This window comes from Venturia canescens, chromosome 5 (assembly GCF_019457755.1).
Source record: "Venturia canescens isolate UGA chromosome 5, ASM1945775v1, whole genome shotgun sequence".
In the NCBI taxonomy this organism is placed as follows: Eukaryota; Metazoa; Arthropoda; class Insecta; order Hymenoptera; family Ichneumonidae; genus Venturia; species Venturia canescens.
Window position 1 is genome coordinate 361826 of NC_057425.1, and position 18971 is coordinate 380796.

At 37.3% G+C, this 18971-nt stretch overlaps 7 protein-coding genes across 17 annotated transcripts; 3 read left to right on the forward strand and 4 right to left on the reverse strand.

Annotated features, from left to right (window-relative positions):
• The first annotated feature begins 25 nt into the window (after window positions 1-25).
• On the forward strand, window positions 26-1860 carry BBS5 (Bardet-Biedl syndrome 5 protein). The gene is made up of 6 exons (XM_043420303.1): window positions 26-188; window positions 271-469; window positions 645-772; window positions 856-991; window positions 1153-1254; window positions 1332-1860. The coding sequence occupies exons 1-6, from the start codon at window positions 148-150 to the stop codon at window positions 1731-1733; spliced, it is 1008 nt and encodes a 335-aa protein (XP_043276238.1). The 5' UTR covers window positions 26-147; the 3' UTR covers window positions 1734-1860.
• LOC122411471 (WD and tetratricopeptide repeats protein 1-like) lies at window positions 760-6262 on the reverse strand. 9 transcript variants are annotated; one of them, XM_043420270.1, is made up of 15 exons: window positions 6179-6262; window positions 5331-5405; window positions 5130-5260; window positions 4783-4894; window positions 4303-4686; window positions 4103-4217; window positions 3823-4011; window positions 3619-3743; window positions 3385-3512; window positions 3195-3275; window positions 2967-3109; window positions 2734-2878; window positions 2457-2649; window positions 2159-2348; window positions 760-997 (listed from the first exon to the last, which is right to left on the reverse strand). In XM_043420270.1, the coding sequence occupies exons 1-15, from the start codon at window positions 6245-6247 to the stop codon at window positions 993-995; spliced, it is 2085 nt and encodes a 694-aa protein (XP_043276205.1). In that variant the 5' UTR covers window positions 6248-6262; the 3' UTR covers window positions 760-992. The 9 variants fall into 9 exon arrangements, with proteins under 9 accessions (XP_043276205.1, XP_043276204.1, XP_043276212.1 ...); XM_043420269.1 differs by lacking the exon at window positions 760-997 and having other exon boundaries at window positions 1827-2348; XM_043420277.1 differs by lacking the exon at window positions 760-997 and having other exon boundaries at window positions 1827-2348; window positions 5331-5441; window positions 6179-6196.
• Window positions 6263-6325: 63 nt separating this feature from the next.
• TfIIA-L (transcription factor IIA L) lies at window positions 6326-10450 on the forward strand. Of its 2 annotated transcripts, none has more exons than XM_043420300.1 (7): window positions 6326-6646; window positions 7202-7418; window positions 7708-8130; window positions 8221-8435; window positions 8520-8669; window positions 8748-8837; window positions 8936-10450. In XM_043420300.1, exons 1-7 carry the CDS (start codon window positions 6623-6625, stop codon window positions 9041-9043), a joined length of 1227 nt encoding a protein of 408 aa, XP_043276235.1. In that variant the 5' UTR covers window positions 6326-6622; the 3' UTR covers window positions 9044-10450. The 2 variants fall into 2 exon arrangements, with proteins under 2 accessions (XP_043276235.1, XP_043276236.1); XM_043420301.1 differs by having other exon boundaries at window positions 7202-7412.
• Window positions 10104-11729, reverse strand: LOC122411493 (ATP synthase subunit gamma, mitochondrial-like). The gene is made up of 2 exons (XM_043420319.1): window positions 11032-11729; window positions 10104-10904 (listed from the first exon to the last, which is right to left on the reverse strand). The coding sequence occupies exons 1-2, from the start codon at window positions 11529-11531 to the stop codon at window positions 10565-10567; spliced, it is 840 nt and encodes a 279-aa protein (XP_043276254.1). The 5' UTR covers window positions 11532-11729; the 3' UTR covers window positions 10104-10564.
• Window positions 11730-11872: 143 nt separating this feature from the next.
• On the reverse strand, window positions 11873-14303 carry LOC122411487 (ATP synthase subunit gamma, mitochondrial-like). Its single transcript, XM_043420306.1, has 3 exons — window positions 14159-14303; window positions 12776-13310; window positions 11873-12689 (listed from the first exon to the last, which is right to left on the reverse strand). The coding sequence occupies exons 2-3, from the start codon at window positions 13288-13290 to the stop codon at window positions 12323-12325; spliced, it is 882 nt and encodes a 293-aa protein (XP_043276241.1). The 5' UTR covers window positions 13291-13310; window positions 14159-14303; the 3' UTR covers window positions 11873-12322.
• Window positions 14304-14371: 68 nt separating this feature from the next.
• Window positions 14372-17054, forward strand: LOC122411480 (tubulin gamma-2 chain). The gene is made up of 7 exons (XM_043420296.1): window positions 14372-14626; window positions 14845-15047; window positions 15139-15285; window positions 15419-15555; window positions 15637-15943; window positions 16056-16370; window positions 16566-17054. Exons 1-7 carry the CDS (start codon window positions 14578-14580, stop codon window positions 16764-16766), a joined length of 1359 nt encoding a protein of 452 aa, XP_043276231.1. The 5' UTR covers window positions 14372-14577; the 3' UTR covers window positions 16767-17054.
• A 26-nt stretch (window positions 17055-17080) lies between these two features.
• Window positions 17081-18941, reverse strand: Trmt61 (tRNA methyltransferase 61). 2 transcript variants are annotated; one of them, XM_043420305.1, is made up of 5 exons: window positions 18395-18937; window positions 18155-18187; window positions 17641-17913; window positions 17335-17504; window positions 17081-17257 (listed from the first exon to the last, which is right to left on the reverse strand). In XM_043420305.1, the coding sequence occupies exons 1-5, from the start codon at window positions 18507-18509 to the stop codon at window positions 17081-17083; spliced, it is 768 nt and encodes a 255-aa protein (XP_043276240.1). In that variant the 5' UTR covers window positions 18510-18937. The 2 variants fall into 2 exon arrangements, with proteins under 2 accessions (XP_043276240.1, XP_043276239.1); XM_043420304.1 differs by having other exon boundaries at window positions 18155-18941.
• Window positions 18942-18971: the final 30 nt, after the last annotated feature.

Below are 18971 nucleotides of genomic sequence, written 5' to 3' on the forward strand. Positions count from 1 at the left end.
TTATAAGATACATAGCATATATATGGCTGATACATTTGTTATTGCTCAGTAAGCATGGCTACGAATATCGATCGTTTCTTCAGAGTCTGTTTTTCTTGAAATAAGCCACGCGAGTTTCATTAGCTACAGTGAAGGAGCCACATCATAATGTGGCAAGATAACGAAGTTCGATTTGATATTTCTGTGGTGTAATCATTGCTTCTTTTTTCTTTATGTACGTAATATCGTTTATTTTTTGTTTATACAATAATCATGCATATTTTGATACAGAAATCTGCAAATGCGTCCTGGTGAACTTCTCATCGATAAGCTCGACATGGTTGAGGATACGAAAGGGAATGCTGGCGATCGTGGACGTCTCATTATTTCTAATCTCCGAATAATTTGGCACTCGTTGACTTTGCCGCGAATTAATTTGAGCATAGGATACGCCACGGTAGTGAATGTTACGACGAAAAATGTGCATACGGTATATTTCAACAATGCTTTTATTTCATTTTTTTTTTTTATATAAAATAAAATTCAAATTAGTTTCGTAATGATATTATAAAGAAATTTATATTTTTTAAAATTTATTTCTGCAAGTGAGAAAATGAAGACAAACGTAATAATACGTGTTATGTATGCTTTTTTTCCCTATCCAGATTCATGGTGGCAGCACTCAAGCCTTATACATCTTAACGACGTATCGAGGCTGCAGATATGAGTTTATATTTACGAATCAAGATTTTAAAAGCTCTCGTCATTACACGTCGGCGATAGGCGTTTTCAGGTACTAATTATATTAAATTCATCGGTATATCAATTGTGAATGTTGATTGAAAAATTTTAAATTTTCACACATACTTTCCTTAGAGCTTACACATCAACGAGGATGTACAGAGAAATTAAATTACGAGGTGGTTTCGTTCACGAGAGTAGATTGACGTTGTTGCCTTTGGAAAATGTCCATTCCACGACGTCGGGTGTATGGAATTTGTCGACGGAACAGGTTAACCTGAGAAATATTTTCAATTACTTGTGGTGCAAAATTTTTTTTATCATAATCATCATCATCATCATCATTTAATAGGACAACTAAAAACGTAAATTTATCATCAACAAACCGAACGAATATTGGTGAATTCATTTTGAAAATAAATTTTTTAATAGGGCAACGTCGGAACTTTTATCGTTACGAATATTCGTCTCGTTTGGTTCGCTGAAATGAACAATCAATTCAACGTGTCGTTACCATATTTAACGATAGCAAGTGTGAGTTAAAAACTCAATGGAACTGAATGGGATTGAAAGAGAAAGAACGTTTCGTGCAACATTTGATAATGTTGCAGGTAATAATAAGGTCGTCAAAATTCGGCCCGACCCTAGTGACAATGAGTACCGAATCGAGTGGCGGTTACGTTCTCGGATTTCGTGTAGATCCGCTCCAAAAGCTTTACACGTTACACAAGGAGATAGCAGCGATTCAGGCGGCATACGAAAAATCACCGATATTCGGTATTGAGTATACGTTCGAGCATCAGGCGGTATCGCAGCCGGAATACAAACCGGAAGTGACGAAAGAGATTGAGGAAAACGAGGATGAGATTGCGAATGTAATAGGCCTATATTTTTCCGAGGAAGGCGCGAGCCAGAGAAAACCATTGTTCTCGTCTCACTTGGGGCTCGCAGCGGAAGAGCCGCGCGAAGGAATCACAATGCAATCACTTTGGGAACTTTTACCAGCCACTTGATCAACGTTTGCTGAATTTTGTACAAAAATTCCGCAAATTGCTGCCTCGGAAATAAACAAACCCAAAGCGCTCGATTCCCTTGAACCTTTCGAATGTTTTGAGAAATAGATTTTATTGGCAAAAGCGATATTTTCATTTTTTTTCTTCCATATATATATAACATACATGCATATCTCGAAATCTCAAAAATGCTGAGGTGCATACATGTATATACATATATAAATATTGAAAATACTGAGAATCGAGGCATTTCGACGATCAAAGAATTTGGCCAGTGCATTCTTTCTCCGTGTCCTTTCATCCTTCATCTTTTCGTTTCATAATTGTATAGTTTCTTACTCTCACCGATGAAAACGCGCACATTAACGATTAATAATACTCGGCGAATAATCTTGTAAAAGAAATTTAACTCGGTCTGCACGTACGATGAAAATAAAGTGGGTCATTCTGATCCTCGGCTTCGCTCTCTTCTTCATAGAGCTGCGAACTCTCTCTCGCCGCATTGTTGCTTATGTTCATCATCATTAATGCGATTGGATCGCTGTACATCCGAATCTGATTCATGCGCGCGGCTCCGTCTGGATCCGAAACGATTCGCACATTCGGTTTGTCGTCCTGTTTTATAATTCATTCACATGTCGATATGTCAATTCGTGATTTTCATTATATGACACATTATTAATGATTCTATTGGAGAATAATAATTACATAAAAGAAGCTTACTTCGGGCAATGGACTCCACAGTCTTATTACTGGATCAATACCACTGGTTGCCAGTAAACAGGCTGATGGATGGGGCTGGATGCAATTAACGATCCTTGAATCACCGGCTATTATTTTCACTATATTGGTCGTATAACGATCCCAAATGAAAATATTAGCGTCGTCCGAACCTGCTATTATGTACTGTCCATCGCTGAAAATAAACGAAAAATCATAGTAATAGCAGATAGATCATAACATAATAACTCAATGAACAACAATTTTAAATAGAGCTTACCTGCCGAAAAAATTGGCTTCTTTGATATCGGTCGTTGTGTTGCTGTGACCACAATATCTAAATTTATAATCGATCGTTCGTAATCTCCAGGCAGTCTCGTACATCGACAATGTTTGTCCATGAGCATAACTTGAACCTTGCTTATCTAAAGTTGAATTTAAAAAAAAAAAAATAGAACGAACAATTGAAAAAAATTGAACTGCTCTGTTGCGGGGTTCGGCGCGTGTACCTACTGGCTTCAATCGCATTCACAATGTCCTTCTTGAGAGCGCGTAGCGCAGAATTTGAGGAGTAGTCGGGAAATTTGGTGATAAAATCAATCACCACTCTCCACGCCTCGTCCGGACGATGCAGTTCGAGAAAACATCGAGATAATCTGTGGACGATTTTTCTTTTTTTTCAACACTTATAGAATAAATTATGTTCATCGACGTTTTGCCCGTTACGTTGAACAACTGTACCTGAAGTGAGCCTTGACGTGTTCAGGATCGAGAAGCAGCGTCGTTTGACAATCTCGGAGTGCTGCATAATCGTCACCGTCCCTGAAGACAAATTTCATAATTTTTTTATTGAAAGAATAGGGAGGAGGAATAAAAAGGTTTAAGTAAGTTTTGCAAATTCTTTCTCTCGTTTCCGAAACCCATATCTCACCAATGTCTTTTCATCAAAGCTGCAGCTCTGTTGCCATAAAGCACCGATGCTGTTGGACAATATTCAAGAGCTTTGTTGTACAGATTAATCGCAGCCAGATAATTTTTCGTTTGGAATTTGTTATTCGCCTGCATTAATCCGAATCATAAGAAAAATAAAGATACTTAAATATTTATTCAAACTGGACTATTCGTTACTTGAGATAAAGGAAAATAAAGGAAAAACTTTTCTAACTTCAAGTTTGAGCTCCTCCGCGTGTTGAGGCAAATCTTTGACATTAAGAGCAGGATAATCCTTGGTGTTGTCAGAGACTGTACCATACAACGAGCTCCGCAGCAGTTGTTTTATATGGGCACTATCTGAAATAATACAGCGATATATATATAATGATAAAAGCAAAAATCGTTTTTACATCGTCGTATTAGGTATGCTATTTACCGTCTACTGAACCGGAGGGATCCAAACGTGGTATGTACAAAAGTTTGTTGTACCTGGCATTGATTAGGTCGAATAAATAAACCTGTTCGTTTCCCATATTGACAAGAAGTTCGTTTCCATCCTGAGAAAACTTGACGTAAGTAGCTGCATAGGTTCTCAAGTTATTCACAGGTCTGCAAAGGAGATGACCTGCAAGTTTATTGATGATTAAATATTGACATTGATCGATCATTAATCAAGTAAAAATACGAATATTTCAGGTTTCTTGCTGAGTGCATACCCGAAATGAAATACTGGGCGCAATCGAACGGGATATTTTCATCCGAATGGCCTTTTTCGCGCATTCTCGGATCCGCGGGAGCGGTATCGCTGGTTGCAAATATCTCAACTGTGGGCTATGAAAATAAGAAAAAGAAACTAATAAAAATATAATTATTTATGATACACGAAAAACAAAGATCTTTCTCAAGCGAAAATTACCTGGCTGACTTTGATCATTCTACGATCGTACATTCTGATGTAAGGATCATTAGCGCCGACAGCTACAAGTTCCGATCGCATAGGATTGACCGCGACACACTTAGCTTCAGCGTCGCGTCCTATATGAGCTATTAAATCGATGAGTATCGCTTTATCGTCAGCGGAGCACGTATGCGGGGCACGTAAATCGTGCTGAAGCACAAGGCCGTCTTCCGCCGCGCTCCAAAACAAATGAGGCGTATTTTCTGCCGTTGCTAATCTCTTTACACGATCCCCGTGACACGAACAAGCATGCAAAACCTCGGAGAGTGTTAAATTGAACACCTTCACTTTTGAATCAGCAGCTCCCGAAGCCACAATATTGTTGTTCGATTTTGGCATGAACTACAAAAGCAATTCATATTTTTAAACGAATTTCATCATTATTCATAAGTTTATCCAATTATTTTTTCTCAATTCATCTGCCATAATTTTTCTTACGTTTACGGAGAATATATTTCCGCTGTGACCAGTGTTGAATGAGCATATTTTCTTGTGTAAAAAAGGATTCCACAAAAAAATATGCATGTCATCCGAAGCAGAAGCAAGAATCCTGCAATGAAATAATCGTCATTTTGTTATTGACCGAAACCTAGTATATTAAGTTGAATGCGTATTGTTTTTTTTTCAACTAAAGTAATTTATCATATTGCAATTGTAAACCAATAGAAATTCAATTTCTCATACAAATTTTCTTGGCAACATTGATAATAATAAAATTATCAAATTAATAAGAAAATTGATATATGAATAAATTTTAACAGTAAATAAATTATTGTACCACGTACTCTCCTGTATCGCTCCAATCTAAACAATTGACGCATCCTTGATGCCCCTCCAATTCTCTTTCCAGACCTAAACGATAAACAAGATCCCGTGTGACGTTTCTTTTTGAGGTCAAAATTCGAGCAGTTGATTCCTGTTGAAAGATTGATTAGATCCTGCACACAAGCACTAAACAAAATATATAAAAATAAATGAAGATATACCCTGATTTCCCTTTCTCTGACCAGATCTATCAATTTTGGTATCGGAGGTTTGCAGCCAAAATACGTGTCCATCTTCTATCGTCAAGGTTTCACAAGATAAAAAGTTCAATACTATAAATACAAATTATGTCATCGGTATAAAATTCTTCACAAAATCAATGAAAAAACTACAATGAAAAACGAACGTTAAACATTTGCGGGGAAGAAAGAATATACGGATATATACATATATAGTGAGCGACGAAAGTATATTCGTACAGGAGGATATGTTTTAAACCAAATGTCCTCTGTAAATGTGTATGTTCAGAAATTAACATACCAAATTTCGCAACAAACAAAAAATTATTACCTGTTTTACAAAATGAAAAACACGTAATTATACGAAATGACAACGAATTCGGTATGTTTTCTCTTATGCTCTTCAATTTTCGTAACACAGGATCAAAAACGTTTGCTAAGCACCAAAGAAAGTTTAAGAAAAATGAAATGTAGAACTGTAAAGAAAAGAATCTTCGATGTGTAAGATTACAATGTTGTTGATAAGTCAAAATAACAATTATCCGAGAGGCAATGTTCGTTTAATACGTCTTCGATTCGTTGGTTGATATTTAGGGAATATACTCGTGGAACATTGTAGACGATTCTATGAATTTTTGTTAATACAAAGTTCGTGCGACAATTCTGAAATCTGAAAGCCGACACCGCTGAAACAGGTAATAAATGTTTGCGAAATGGATTGGGCGACTCGCGCGACATTGAACAAATGACAGTTATATATATATACATGAAACAATGTGACCGACGGTCGCACAATATATACGATAAAGGAAAATATTTTTCTTACTGACCGTGGGTAAATGCTGGATAAAAGCAAAAGAGAATTGCGCAACGTCGTTGTCAAGTGTGTGTTTCTCCATTTTACGTTATACGTCCGCGCCAACATTTTCCACTTCCGGTACATCGGTTATTGTCGTTATTGTATATTGTATCGATAACATAATCGTTGAACCATGAGTGAAATAATTTTTTAAAACGACGTAATAAATGAGATTTTAATGATTTTGCAACGGGTAAATCGTTTCAAGTAAGTCATGCAATATGTGTAGCTAATTTGAACCGGCGATACACTGTTTCGACCAGGGAAGTGTCGCTACCAGTGGAATGGGAGCTCATCAGAAAGTATAAAAGAGCTCGAGCGACGCGACTGCTCGGCTTCCGTAGGGCAACGTTGATTTGGGATTATTGGTATTGTTTCTCTGGAACCTTGGATTGACAATACGAATCATCCGGCAATGGCCCTTAGCCAAACAAGCGTGGTGAGTAAGCAATTGAACGAGTATCCCTTTGATAAGGAAAAGGGCATACTACGTAAGAGACTTGCCGAACCCCAAAATAAATATGCACGATCAACGTGCATTACGGAGAAATGGATATTTTTTGTGCATCCCCCTTGCAGGAGGTAGAACAATGTAACTCAATGAAATTGCAGTGTACAATAAGTTACTAACCGATCAATTTCCATCGAGTAACTTGATTTTAGCTACATTATGAAGAAAAAGAACGAAGCGCGGTTGTCAATTCTTCTTGATCAAAAGTCCAGTAAATTCACCTTAAAACAAGTTCCCCCCTGCACAAATTGTGAAATTTTATCGATGCCGCCGCTGTGACGATTCGCCAAGCGATTCATTCGGTTTGTATCCAAAGTCGTTCGAAAAATTGCGCATGTGTCATCATTTAAGCGTCTTCTAACAAGTTGAATTTTTCATCTTTTCTACTTTACTCTTCGTAACCTCAAAATGCTTTTAGGTTTCGTTTCCACGACTCCTGTCGTGCACACAATGTATCCACGTTTGTCTTATAAATTGTTTTAGCTAAAACTTTACAATACGGTGATCGAAGATGTTATTGCCGGAGTGCGGGAATCCTTTCTCGATGAAGGAGTTGACGAACAAGTTTTGCAGGAGCTCAAGCAAATCTGGGAGTCTAAACTTTTATCCAATAAGGCTGTGGAATTGAATCCTGATCCGCCTGAACCTCAACCACCTCAACTTGCTTCTCATAAATCATCAAATTCATCGAAAGGTAGATGTAATAATCGTCCCCAAATTTTTCTTATTCAATCATTTGAATCCCAACTTTTGATGCTATTCCTTCAAAATTTGTAGTCATAGAAGGAAAAAATGTTCCTCTTGTAAATCTGGGACCTTCGAAACTTTAATTTTGATTCCATTGAGTAAATCAATTGAGATAAGAGAGGTTGAAAAGTAACTCAAAACAACTCAAATATTTTTTAGTACAAGCAATACCAAGGAATGTTAAAAAAGTTGGAATTCCCTGTTCAATTTTTCTTGTATCATAAATAAATTACTGTCTTTAGCTTCAAATGCAGCAAATCATTTTGCTCAACAACAACAGCAGCAGCAAGTCGCTACGGCATCCTCAACAACAGCCCCTGTGCAACAACCTCCCACAGTAATTCAACAACAACAACAAGCACCAGCTCCGCCCCAACAACAAATACAGCCACAACCTCAACAAGTTCAACAACAAATCCAACCACAATCTGTACCACAGCTCCAACAACAACAGCAGACAACTCGTACGATTCAACAACACTCAACCCCTGGAATCCCGATTCAACAACATTCTACCATACCTGTTCAACAACAAGTGGTGACGGCTCCTCCGACCCTCTATGAACGACAAGTTCCCATTCAAATTACGTTACCTGGGCCAGCCGACTCTGCCGATGGAAAACCCAAAGTTCTTACAATTCAAGTGCCCGCTTCGGCAATTCAAGGTGAAACCATTTTTCAACCATTGTATATTCGAAAGTTTTTCAATGTGGTCCATTTCATTTTAATTACGATATGTGTACAATTGTTTTCAGGAAATCAGTTGCATACGATTCTCACAGGCCCTGTAATTACGGCCGCAATGGGTTTTCCGACGGACGTTGCCTCTAGGCTGCTTCAACAACATGTTGACAAAACTCTCCAAGGACAGGCTGCACTAGCACCCATGCAAATCAATCAGCCCATTCAAGTTATTACTCAAAATACTAATAACGTGCAGCCAGTGTCTCAGTTACCGGTACAAAGCCAAGTACGTGTGGTGGTTTTTAAATATCACCTCAATCTTTTCTGCCAAGTTAGTTTTTTTCTTTTCTCAATGATTTAAATCTATCAGGGAACTCAAGGTAACATGACACAATTGGACGGTCCAATGGGTGATTCTTCCGACGACGATGAGGAGGAAGAGGAGGATGATAACGATGACGATGACGATGATATTGATAAGGATGAGGAAGAAAATGATGAGGCTGGTGCTTGTGAAGAGGTATACCTATATTGTTTACTTCTGTCTAAAACCGAATAATTACTACACAGACATGGTTTTTTCCTTTTTCATTTCAAGGAACCCCTCAATTCGGAAGATGACGTCACGGATGACGATCCAACCGACCTCTTCGACACGGACAATGTGGTTGTTTGTCAATACGACAAGGTAATTCGTTGCGAATCAACTTTCAATTCTTTCACTACTTTTATTCGACAGTAAAATTGGAAATTCGATGATTTTATGCAAATCTTCCATTTGGTTAGATTACAAGAAGCAGAAACAAATGGAAATTCTACTTGAAGGATGGAATTATGAACTTGAGCGGCAAGGATTACGTTTTCCAGAAGGCAAATGGTGACGCGGAATGGTGAATTGCGGAAAAAATCTTTTTTCGTGATATTGCCACGAGGTTAACGTCCGAAAGGGCGCTTCCAAATACCTAGATCCGTCGTGAGCTCGTTTGCTCGTCGAGCTTTTCAGTTCTACGAGATCATCAGCATGTTCGATTCTCGAAAACATGAATTTATTGTTGAAGATATGGAAAAAATAATAAAATAATAACGAGAAACGACGGATCTTGGGTCATGAATAAGAGTAGCTGAATCAAAGTTACTGAAGTGGTGGTGGATATTGAACGATCCAATTTGTTCCTGACTGTTTAAAAGTGTAAACGGAAACCAAAACTTTTACTTTTTTTCTTCCTTTTTTTCGTTGATAATTTATAATAATATAATTTTTTAAGTGAATGCAATTTTCAGGGAATTTTATTCGCTCCGTTTTTCTTTTCTACAAAGATATTCGAAATATTATTTTTCCGGATAAATGTTATCAATGGTTTATTCGAAATTTTCATTCGAAAAAATGAGTATCTCTTCTCCAATATTTAAAATTTTCTCCCGAGATCTGGGCATTGAATTTCACGTACAATTTTCTCTCCTCATATCTGTACTTTCAAATCGTTGAGTCAATCTTTTCGTGCAATGCTTTAGTCGCCTTAAGCGTGTCTTCTCCAGAGACCCAAAGAATAACAAAAGTTTCCGAGATTATTGAAAGCAGCTCATACAAAGTAAAAAAAACATCTTCCATAGCGTTCTTTTAACGTAATTACGCAGCGAATTCTTCCATTTGAGAGAGCTGTATGTGACTTCGGATACATGATGAACTATTTTTTAATAAAATTAGCTTGAAAAAAACAAACTCGTGCGCGATCGAAACTTTATTTGAAAGCAAATGAAAGCGGGGGAGAATTATTTTGTACATAAAACCTGATGCCCGCTGTCGATTAAAACTAGAATTGACTTTTGGAAAAGAAATAAAGAATAGTGAGTCCATGCTGGTTCAAACCAATTTCGAAGGATACATGTGTCTTATAACGTTACTAGTTCTAACGACGGGACTCGTCATTACCATCATTATTATTAACTCATTATATATTATTAGTTTATTTTATTATTATACATTATGTGCATCACAGAGCAAAAAAGTGTGCCTGAAGCGTATACACACAAACGTACTTAAAGCTGCTATATCTTCGGCTAAAAATTCATTTTCCAACAATAACAAAAATTAGCTGATGAAACTTGCCTCCAGGGGATTTTCACCCCAAATTTCACGATTATATCTAACGACCAGGCATGCTCAAACGATTGATCCCGATGATATGATATCAACGTGAAAAAAGAATGGAAAAAAATGAAGCTAAAATATACTAATTGCGTCGTCGATCCTGTAAGAGAACGCGTATAAAAATGATATTTTAATAAAGTCATAGAAACAGATGCACGTCTCATTAAATCTATGAATATTCTGTTTTTTTTGTCTTGCGTTTGAAGAAGCTGACCAACGATGAATCTCCGATGGGGCTATACTGATATTTAGCGAGCGTAATAATTTCAGTTCGGTTTTTCGACGGCGCTCGCTCCCGAGATTATTTCAATCAGTTCCTTCGTTATTACCGCCTGTCTCGTGCGATTGTACAAAAGCGTCAATTCTTTTATCATCTCCGATGCATTTTTCGTAGCATTTTCCATCGCTATCATTCGGGCAGAGAGCTCACTCGCTGTGCCCTCTTTCATCATCCAATATACTAACGTTACGAGACCAAACTCAAGCCAACAGGTTAACGTGTCATCGTCCACCTCGTCGTACAAGGGAAATTTTATTCCAGCTTGAACTGCATCTCGATCGAAAAGATCCGTCGTTGATACTGCGTAAACACTCGCATTCACAAATCTATCAAATCAAAAAATCAGATCTTGAAAACAAAATGTGTTTTTTCTCAAATTAATCATGGAAAAAAGTAGCTCTTGTTCGCAGTGATGTTGGTGATAGTAGTAGTAGTAGTAGTAGTAGTACCAACTTGTTATAATAAATAAGTGTACGTGAAAACTTGAATTCCTCCGTAGTTTTTAAAATTTGGTGAGCTGCTTTTCCCGCGTCCATGAACGTCAAAGATTTTTTTCCAACCTCGTTGACAACCCAGAGAATATTTTCAGGATAAAATCGTGAGAGAATGATGCGATTTTTTTCACCGATGCACACGAGCTTCGTAGATTCCCGAGTTTTGGGATTTTTTTCCATCACAGCACTGATTGCCTTCGCAATTCCAGAATGAATTGCCCCGCAAAGACCACGATCACCGGAAAGCGCTATAACTAGCTGAGACTCGATTTTTTCAGGTGGTAAAATTTCTGCGAGCTCGAAAAACCTTTGAGGACTCTGACCAGCTGGACGGACCGCTAGAAGCTCTCGTTCCGCACGAGCGTATTTCGCAGCCGAAACAAGCCTCATTGTTTGTGTTATTTTTTTCGTATTACTCACCGAACGAATACGATTTTTTATCACTTTTAACGAAGACATTCCTTTGACATTTCATCAAACTTACTGACGTTTCGAAAAAAAACAATTATTGCGATTGTCGCTTGTTTTTTTTCTTGGTGAAAAATATTCATTTCTTATTTTACCATCGACAACAGCCGATAGTTATTGTAAACGGCTTGAAGTGTGTCTATAACATTGATTTTGAACCAATTATCAATGTTGGTGAGGATTATTTGTAGAAAGTTCGAAGGGTATCTCGGTATTGAAAGCTTGAAACTTCCTTAGATAGATTGACAGATAGATATATTAATAATTCATGAATTTTCCTATGAAATCAAATTATTCAGAGAGGAAGATGATGTGAAATAATATGAATATAATTTATTGGCGTACCATAGCAACAGATTTATTTCGATGCCTCGATCTTACAAACTGCGAGACGATTGTAGAGAAGTTTGAGAATTAAAATGGAAATAAGGGAATTCCGTGAAACGCGGAGCCACAGGTATTTACAGGTAAGAATAGGGGCGATCGATCGAGTCAAACACGGGTGAAAAGGACTTTCGGATTCCGTTGACAATATCTGTGACTTTGCTATGGAACATGTTTAAATGGCCAGACTGAGAAAGGCGGAGAGTTTCAACAATATACGAGATTTTAATTAAACTTCGACGATTCGTTTCTAGTTATTCAATGGTGTTTCTCCAGTGTTTCAATTATCGATTATTAGTGTCGTTATGATTTAGTCACCAATGCTGATTTAACTCTCATGCGTCGATCCTCGTGGACTATCGATATTCTAGGCGAATAACGTGGCGTAAGAAAGCCATTTATTCCAGAGCAGCAGCCCCAGAAATAATTTCGATGAGTTCTCTGGTGATGACGGCTTGCCGAGTACGATTGAAAGTTAATCTCAATTTGTCTATCATTTCTCCGGCGTTCTTACTCGCGTTGTCCATAGCGGTCATTCTGCTTGATTGTTCGCTACACGCACCCTCTTTCATCGAATAAAAGAGCAACGAGGCCAGTGAAAATTCCAAATAACTCTGAATCACCGATTCATCGACCGAATCGTACACCGACAACTTGGGCGCTTTCACCACCGAATCTTTGTTGTACAGCGGCAAATGATCCACTTTGTAAGATACGACCGACCTGAATTTGTTGTAGACGATTGTACCTGATCCAAAAGAGTATCTGAAAATATATCAATCATTATCCATCGATTACATTTTTAATCGAATAAGCGTTTTTGATCGGTGGTTTTTTTTTCCTCAGCCTACCCAGAATTCATAATTTCAATGGCGACTTTAACAGCATCTTGGAAAGTAGGTGGTTTTCGTCCAACTTCGGTAGCGACGAACAGAATATTATCAGCAAACATTCTTTGCAGAACAGCTTTGGATTTGTCGCCGATGCAGATAATTTTTGTGTTCTCACGTGCTTTAGGATCAGCTAATAATCCGTCACGAATATTTCGCGCAACTCCCGTATGTACAGCACCACAAAGACCACGATCACTTGTCACAGCAACCATCAAACGTTTTGGGTCGTCCTCGGGTGCGGCAATTTCGGCCTGCTCATAAAACATTTTCGTTCCGACTCCCAGTGGCTTGGCCTGCTTCAAGTCGCGCTCGGCTCTCGCGTACTTAGCGGCCGATACCATCTTCATGGACTTGGTAATCTTCTGAATGTTCGTTACTGATTTCAATCGTAATGAAATTGTCTTCAGGGTTGCCATTCCCCTCTGCTGCTGAACAGCAGACAGCGGAACAAGGGTCAACGTTTGTCGGAGCATGGCTGGTCGATTCGGTGTCTCTGGAGAAACAAAATTTTTCAATCATTCATTGGATTTTCAATTAGTCGTTCACAATGATCAAACTGGGTAATGTTGCATTCATGTGAAATGGCAACGAGTCGAATGAACGAATTCCAAAAACTTGATAATACAATCATAAATTATTAAAAAATCAAATAATAAGAAAATTCTGGTCATTTTCATAGCAATGGTAGTAGTAGTAGTAGTACTGAAATAACAAATGGAGTAGTTTCATTTCATTATAACTTACTCAGTATTAAATTATAGCCGTTATTGTTCATTATTATCTATCAAAATATAATTCTATGCACAACTAGCCGGGGCTTGCTTGACGTTTCTTCAGTTCATAGAATTTTTCAATAAAAAAAAGAGTACATCAATGACAACATAATGGAGAGATCATTGAATTCGAAAAATCATTTCTTTGCGGTACATGAGCTTTGAACTGAATTGAAAGCTCCGCGGGAGTACGAGAAATCCATTAATAAAACCACGATGTATACCAGTATAAAAAGTTGTAAAATATTGATTAAAACGTTCAATCTGAAAGAACGAAATATTTGGTCGATGAGTAGACTGCACAATAGTTGAAAGCATATTGATACAATGAGTATTATAACACGAAAGACCAGGGAATAACATTTAAAGATTATGGCTCCATTTATGTAATAGTCCGTTCGAGGAGCGAGGTAAATCATAGCTTCGAAAAATCATGTGGGATATTAAAACGTTCAAAAATGGAACGACATTTTGAAAGAACGGAGCTCCTCAAAAATGCCGAGAAAGTAATAGTTACCTAAAAAACAATTGATGTGAAAAAAAATAAAGAACAATCGAAATGACTTACCAGATCAATTTCACTGGCGAGACAGACCAGGAGTACGAAAGTTTGCAAGCAAGGAGACTATAGGGAAGGAGTCCAATCTCCGTATAGGCCGGGTTTCACCACTGCGACGAGCGCCACTCTGAACCAGTTAGTTCGGTGATTTTCCACGGAACCACATTGATTGTGTTGTTGTGTTGTTACTGTAGGGCTGTAGAGAACGCCACAGAAACAGTCCTAAACTGACGGAGCAGCACGCATGAAACATTAGACACATATACATTTGAAATAAAATAATGTGTGCATCGTTTTGTGTACATGTTGCTGCGGCGTCGTTGTTTAGGTATATGAAAAAATAAAAAGTCAATTAGCGTTTGAAAATTAGAGGATCAGCAGAAATTAGTTAGAACTTACAAGGGAACCGTTGAATTTAAAAAAGAACGATGCCTTGCGAAATGATTACATTGCAATTGGGTCAGTGTGGGAATCAAAGTAAGCGCATTTTCATTTTGTATTGTTTATTTTGGTTTTTTTTCGTTTCGAAAACGTATATAAAAGAATCCAAATAGAAACAGTCTTGTGAGAATTGAATTTGTAAGCTAACTGGGTCGTGTTGAGTCAATATATAGACACTGGTGCTGGAAAAAAATGTATATATTCTTCTGAAGATTACATTCCATGTTTTTCTTGTTTTTCTTCTTATAATTCAGTTGGATTTGAGTTTTGGAAAAGATTATGTGCCGAACATGGAATCAATCCTGAAGGAATATTAGAGGATTATGCTACCGAAGGCACTGATCGTAAGGATGTATTTTTTTATCAGTCTGATGATGAACACTACATACCCAGAGCAGTTTTGCTGGATTTGGAGCCCAGGGTTATTCACACTATCATGAACTCTTCATATTCAAAAGTAAAACTCAAATTCAAGCAGATCAAAACAAACATTTCTGCTAACAAGCATGAAGATTTATTTTCAATTTAATTGCCTCAATATTTTTCAGCTTTATAACCCTGAGAATATTTATTTGTCTAAACATGGTGGTGGAGCTGGAAATAATTGGGCTTCCGGCTATCATCAAGGCGAGAAGTTGCAGGAAGAAATTTTTGACATTTTAGATAGAGAGGCAGATGGCAGTGACAGTCTGGAGGTATTATCCAAAAGTTTTTCTTGTACATCAAGCTATTCTTATCCATCCAAAATGGTTTACTTATTTGTTGTTTAATAGAACAAAAAAAAGAAAGTAATGAATAATATATTAATTTTTGTAAATATCGTTTTAGGGCTTTGTTTTATGTCACTCTATAGCAGGAGGAACTGGATCTGGAATGGGTTCATTTATGCTCGAATCTCTGGCTGACAGATTTCCTAAAAAATTGCTAGAAACCTACAGTGTATTTCCCAATCAAGATGAGATAAGGTACCCAACTATTTTGTAAGCATTTTTTCCGACTGGAACTTTTGTAAATTCTTCATGTATCTCTTTTTTTCTTAATTCAAGCGATGTTGTAGTCCAACCATACAATTCTTTGCTCACTCTGAAGAGGCTGACACAATGCGCGGATTGCGTTGTTGTACTGGATAACACAGCTTTAAACAGGATTGCCTCCGATCGATTGCATATACAAAACCCAAGTTTCACCCAAATCAATAAGCTCGTCTCGACGATCATGTCCGTTAGTACGACCACACTCAGATATCCATCTTATATGAACAATGATTTGGTTGGATTGATTGCTCCGCTCATACCAACACCTCGACTACATTTTTTGATGACCGGATATACGCCTCTGACAACTGATCAAGAGGTAAAATACCTTGAAATAAATTCATAAAATTATTTGTAAAAAATATTGTGGAACTCGTTGAACAAATCGATCAATCTTATGTTATAATCATTGAAAAAATTGCCTACAACAGGAAGCCTCGGTTCGTAAAACTTCGGTTCTTGACGTAATGCGACGTCTGTTGCAACCCAAAAATATGATGGTTTCAACGGCATTGGACAGAAACGCTGCTCACTGTTACATATCAATATTGAACATCATTCAAGGTGAGGTAGATCCGACCCAAGTACACAAATCGTTGCAGAGAATACGTGAAAGAAAATTAGCACAATTTATACCCTGGGGGCCAGCCAGTATCGAGGTTGCTCTTTCAAGAAAATCCCCTTACATACAAAGCGCTCATAGGGTCTCGGGCCTTATGTTGGCCAATCACACAAATATTTCATCGGTAAGAATGCAATCATCCAATAAAATCCGATACAGGACATTATTTCATTTATTCAATGCAAAAATAGAATTGGAAATTGTTTTATTTTAATATTTCGTTGATCTCGTAAAAGTTTATAGCTAAATCTTTTTCTACTACAATTATTTACATTGGTGAATTAAAAAATCATTCGTTTTTTGTGATTATTTGTCGTAGTTGTTTGATCGAGCTCTCCAACAATACGATAAGCTTCGTAAGCGTGAAGCCTTTCTCGAGCAATTCCGGAAAGAAAAAATGTTCGAGGACAATCTTGACGAGTTGGACAATTCCCGAGAAGTCGTAGAGAATCTCGTGAGAGAATATCAGGCAGCGACAAAGTCAGATTATCTTACGTGGAATCCAAACAAACCCGAATGAGAAATGCGAAGCACGACAGCCACGAAAGAAACGCTATAAACCTTATATAAATAAGAACGAAATGTGAATCACTATGTGCGCAAAATCAGGCCCTTTTTTCCGGGCAAATTCAAGAATCTCTAATTTTTTCTAGTACATCTTTGCTCCCATTCATAAATTGATTTTTCGAGCAATCTTGAATTCTCAAGATTCCCTGGTGGAATATAACGAAATGATAATTCTATACGGTATATAAAATGCACTGCTTATTGACTAATAATAAAGTCAGTATCGCTGTTTTCAATTTCATTAAAATTCGTTTGTGTCGTCATTTACTACTCTTGACAAAAATCATCTCGCTCCTCGATCACCCGGGCGAAAATTGGCGGAAGTGTAGCGACCGTAATATATCCCGTGTGACCTGGCATCGAGTGCGAATGCGTCACTGTCAATATTTTATCCTGGTCACGATTACAATTTTCCTTTTTTTTTGAAACTTCGCCCTCGGTGTGCTGACAAAACAATAATCATCATTAATTTTCCATAAAGCTCGTCAAGATAATTCATAATAAATCGAACGAATTCTTACCTTTTCTTTCAAACATTCCAGTTCCAAACGTGGTACATTTTTGAATAATACTGACAACTCTCTTTGAAGACATTCATGAGTTTTTATATCGACGAACCCAGCTGCTTTGAGTCGAAGACAAGTCTGCTGAACTTGCTCTATACAAGGCGAAAAAGAACAAAGTTTTCCTCCTAGAATAAAAATGAAAAAAAATCATTTGTTGGCTGAAGAAAGTATGTTGATGGACAGAGATAAAATTTCGTCTACAAGTGGAATTCTAAATGTGTTCACTTTATTGGTATTCACAACTAATGTTGATTTTCGTACCGGATTTTTTGAGAGCTTTGACAGCATGATCAATCATCTGCCAGGGATGAGGAAGATCGAGAAAAACAGCGTCGACTTTGTGCTCAAGTTTTTCACCAAATCCTTCAAGACAAACATCTCTGTGCCCAACATCGGTATATTCTTTGAGTCCGTGTTGTTCGAATTCAACACGCGCTAGTTCCACTCGTTGTTCATGAAAATCGAACGTATACAAATGACCGTTTGGTCTTATTGTGCGAATGAGAGAATGGGATAGAGATCCACTTCCAGTTCCTACATTTAAGGCAATAAAAATTAATACTTTGTTCTAATTATCAAAATGGGACAATATTTTATTCATCAAATCTATCACTATCACAAACCAATCGTGTATGAATTTGATGGAATTATTGATTGACTATTTGCTCGTATAATATGGTTGATAATAAATGATTAACAATTCGAACATAGTTGGGCAATACGAATTTGAAAAATGTTATGGAGTAAGTTGGTAAAGAAATATTGTTGTTTATACCTGTTTCTATGACAATTTTTCCGGGTGCTAATTCTAAAAGATGAATAATGAGACTAATATCTGGAGTATAAATAATTTGTGTCCTATGAGGCAAAGTGACTGTCCATAATTCCGGCGTAGGTTGTAATACAAAAGCCCACCCCCTAGACATTTCAACTTTGCTACCATATTTTTTGCCAACTAACGAAGGAACTTTAAGGGCTCCGTAAGTTGTTTGAAAAACATTATCTACAAGATCACCTCTTTTATTTTTTATTTTTTGGCACACTTCGAAAGAGTGCATATTCTGTGGATTCAAATACAGCACCACAGTGTCACCCTCCTCAATTATTTCTTTTGATTTATTGAAGCTCATTTTGAATATTTTTTCAATGCTTAACTGTTCACTAAGGTAAAAAGTTCGCCAAAAATTTAGCACAGTGTACGTCCCTTGAAATTAACCTCGAACTTAAACCTGTCATACGTTGTCAAATTTCGTGAATTCGACCAATAGAATTATCAAATTCTGAATGAATTGTTTATGCATTGTTTTAATATTCGAATTGTTCTATGGCTATATAGTTGTACACCGTTAGGAAACACCACGTGAAACACTATCAGCAGAGGGGTAAAGGATAGACTGGAGCGTTTTTATCCAAATGACGTCCACGTGGTCGTCTAAGAACCTTTCCTATATCTCTCTCACTTTATTACCCGCTCTCCTCTAAAAGACGAAATCTTTCATTCCGAATTCATCCGGCTTGGGACAATTTGTTTTCACCAATCAGGAAAATTTCAAATTTTTCGCTCTTTATTGTTGTGAATATATTTATATATA

Coding starts and splice junctions, on each gene's coding strand:
- LOC122411493 (XM_043420319.1), bottom strand. CDS start 11,531: ATGTCTTCGTTAAAAGTGATAAAAAATCGTATTCGTTCGGTGAGTAAT. Junction 10,905..11,031: donor ACACTTATTTATTATAACAA/GTTGGTACTACT, acceptor TTGATTTGATAG/ATTTGTGAATGCGAGTGTTT.
- Trmt61 (XM_043420304.1), bottom strand. CDS start 18,509: ATGAGCTTCAATAAATCAAAAGAAATAATTGAGGAGGGTGACACTGTG. Junction 17,505..17,640: donor CAAAGCTCTCAAAAAATCCG/GTACGAAAATCA, acceptor TTTTTATTCTAG/GAGGAAAACTTTGTTCTTTT. Junction 17,258..17,334: donor TGGAATGTTTGAAAGAAAAG/GTAAGAATTCGT, acceptor TTGTTTTGTCAG/CACACCGAGGGCGAAGTTTC.
- BBS5 (XM_043420303.1), top strand. CDS start 148: ATGTGGCAAGATAACGAAGTTCGATTTGATATTTCTGTGGT. Junction 189..270: donor CGATTTGATATTTCTGTGGT/GTAATCATTGCT, acceptor ATTTTGATACAG/AAATCTGCAAATGCGTCCTG. Junction 470..644: donor CGACGAAAAATGTGCATACG/GTATATTTCAAC, acceptor TTCCCTATCCAG/ATTCATGGTGGCAGCACTCA.
- LOC122411487 (XM_043420306.1), bottom strand. CDS start 13,290: ATGCTCCGACAAACGTTGACCCTTGTTCCGCTGTCTGCTGTTCAGCAG. Junction 12,690..12,775: donor ATTGAAATTATGAATTCTGG/GTAGGCTGAGGA, acceptor ATATATTTTCAG/ATACTCTTTTGGATCAGGTA.
- TfIIA-L (XM_043420300.1), top strand. CDS start 6,623: ATGGCCCTTAGCCAAACAAGCGTG. Junction 7,419..7,707: donor AAATTCATCGAAAGGTAGAT/GTAATAATCGTC, acceptor TACTGTCTTTAG/CTTCAAATGCAGCAAATCAT. Junction 8,670..8,747: donor AGGCTGGTGCTTGTGAAGAG/GTATACCTATAT, acceptor TTTCATTTCAAG/GAACCCCTCAATTCGGAAGA.
- LOC122411471 (XM_043420269.1), bottom strand. CDS start 6,247: ATGGAGAAACACACACTTGACAACGACGTTGCGCAATTCTCTTTTGCT. Junction 4,895..5,129: donor GATTGGAGCGATACAGGAGA/GTACGTGGTACA, acceptor ATTTCATTGCAG/GATTCTTGCTTCTGCTTCGG. Junction 3,744..3,822: donor TCCCTCCGGTTCAGTAGACG/GTAAATAGCATA, acceptor GTATTATTTCAG/ATAGTGCCCATATAAAACAA.
- LOC122411480 (XM_043420296.1), top strand. CDS start 14,578: ATGCCTTGCGAAATGATTACATTGCAATTGGGTCAGTGTGGGAATCAA. Junction 15,048..15,138: donor TGAACTCTTCATATTCAAAA/GTAAAACTCAAA, acceptor AATATTTTTCAG/CTTTATAACCCTGAGAATAT. Junction 15,556..15,636: donor CCCAATCAAGATGAGATAAG/GTACCCAACTAT, acceptor TCTTAATTCAAG/CGATGTTGTAGTCCAACCAT.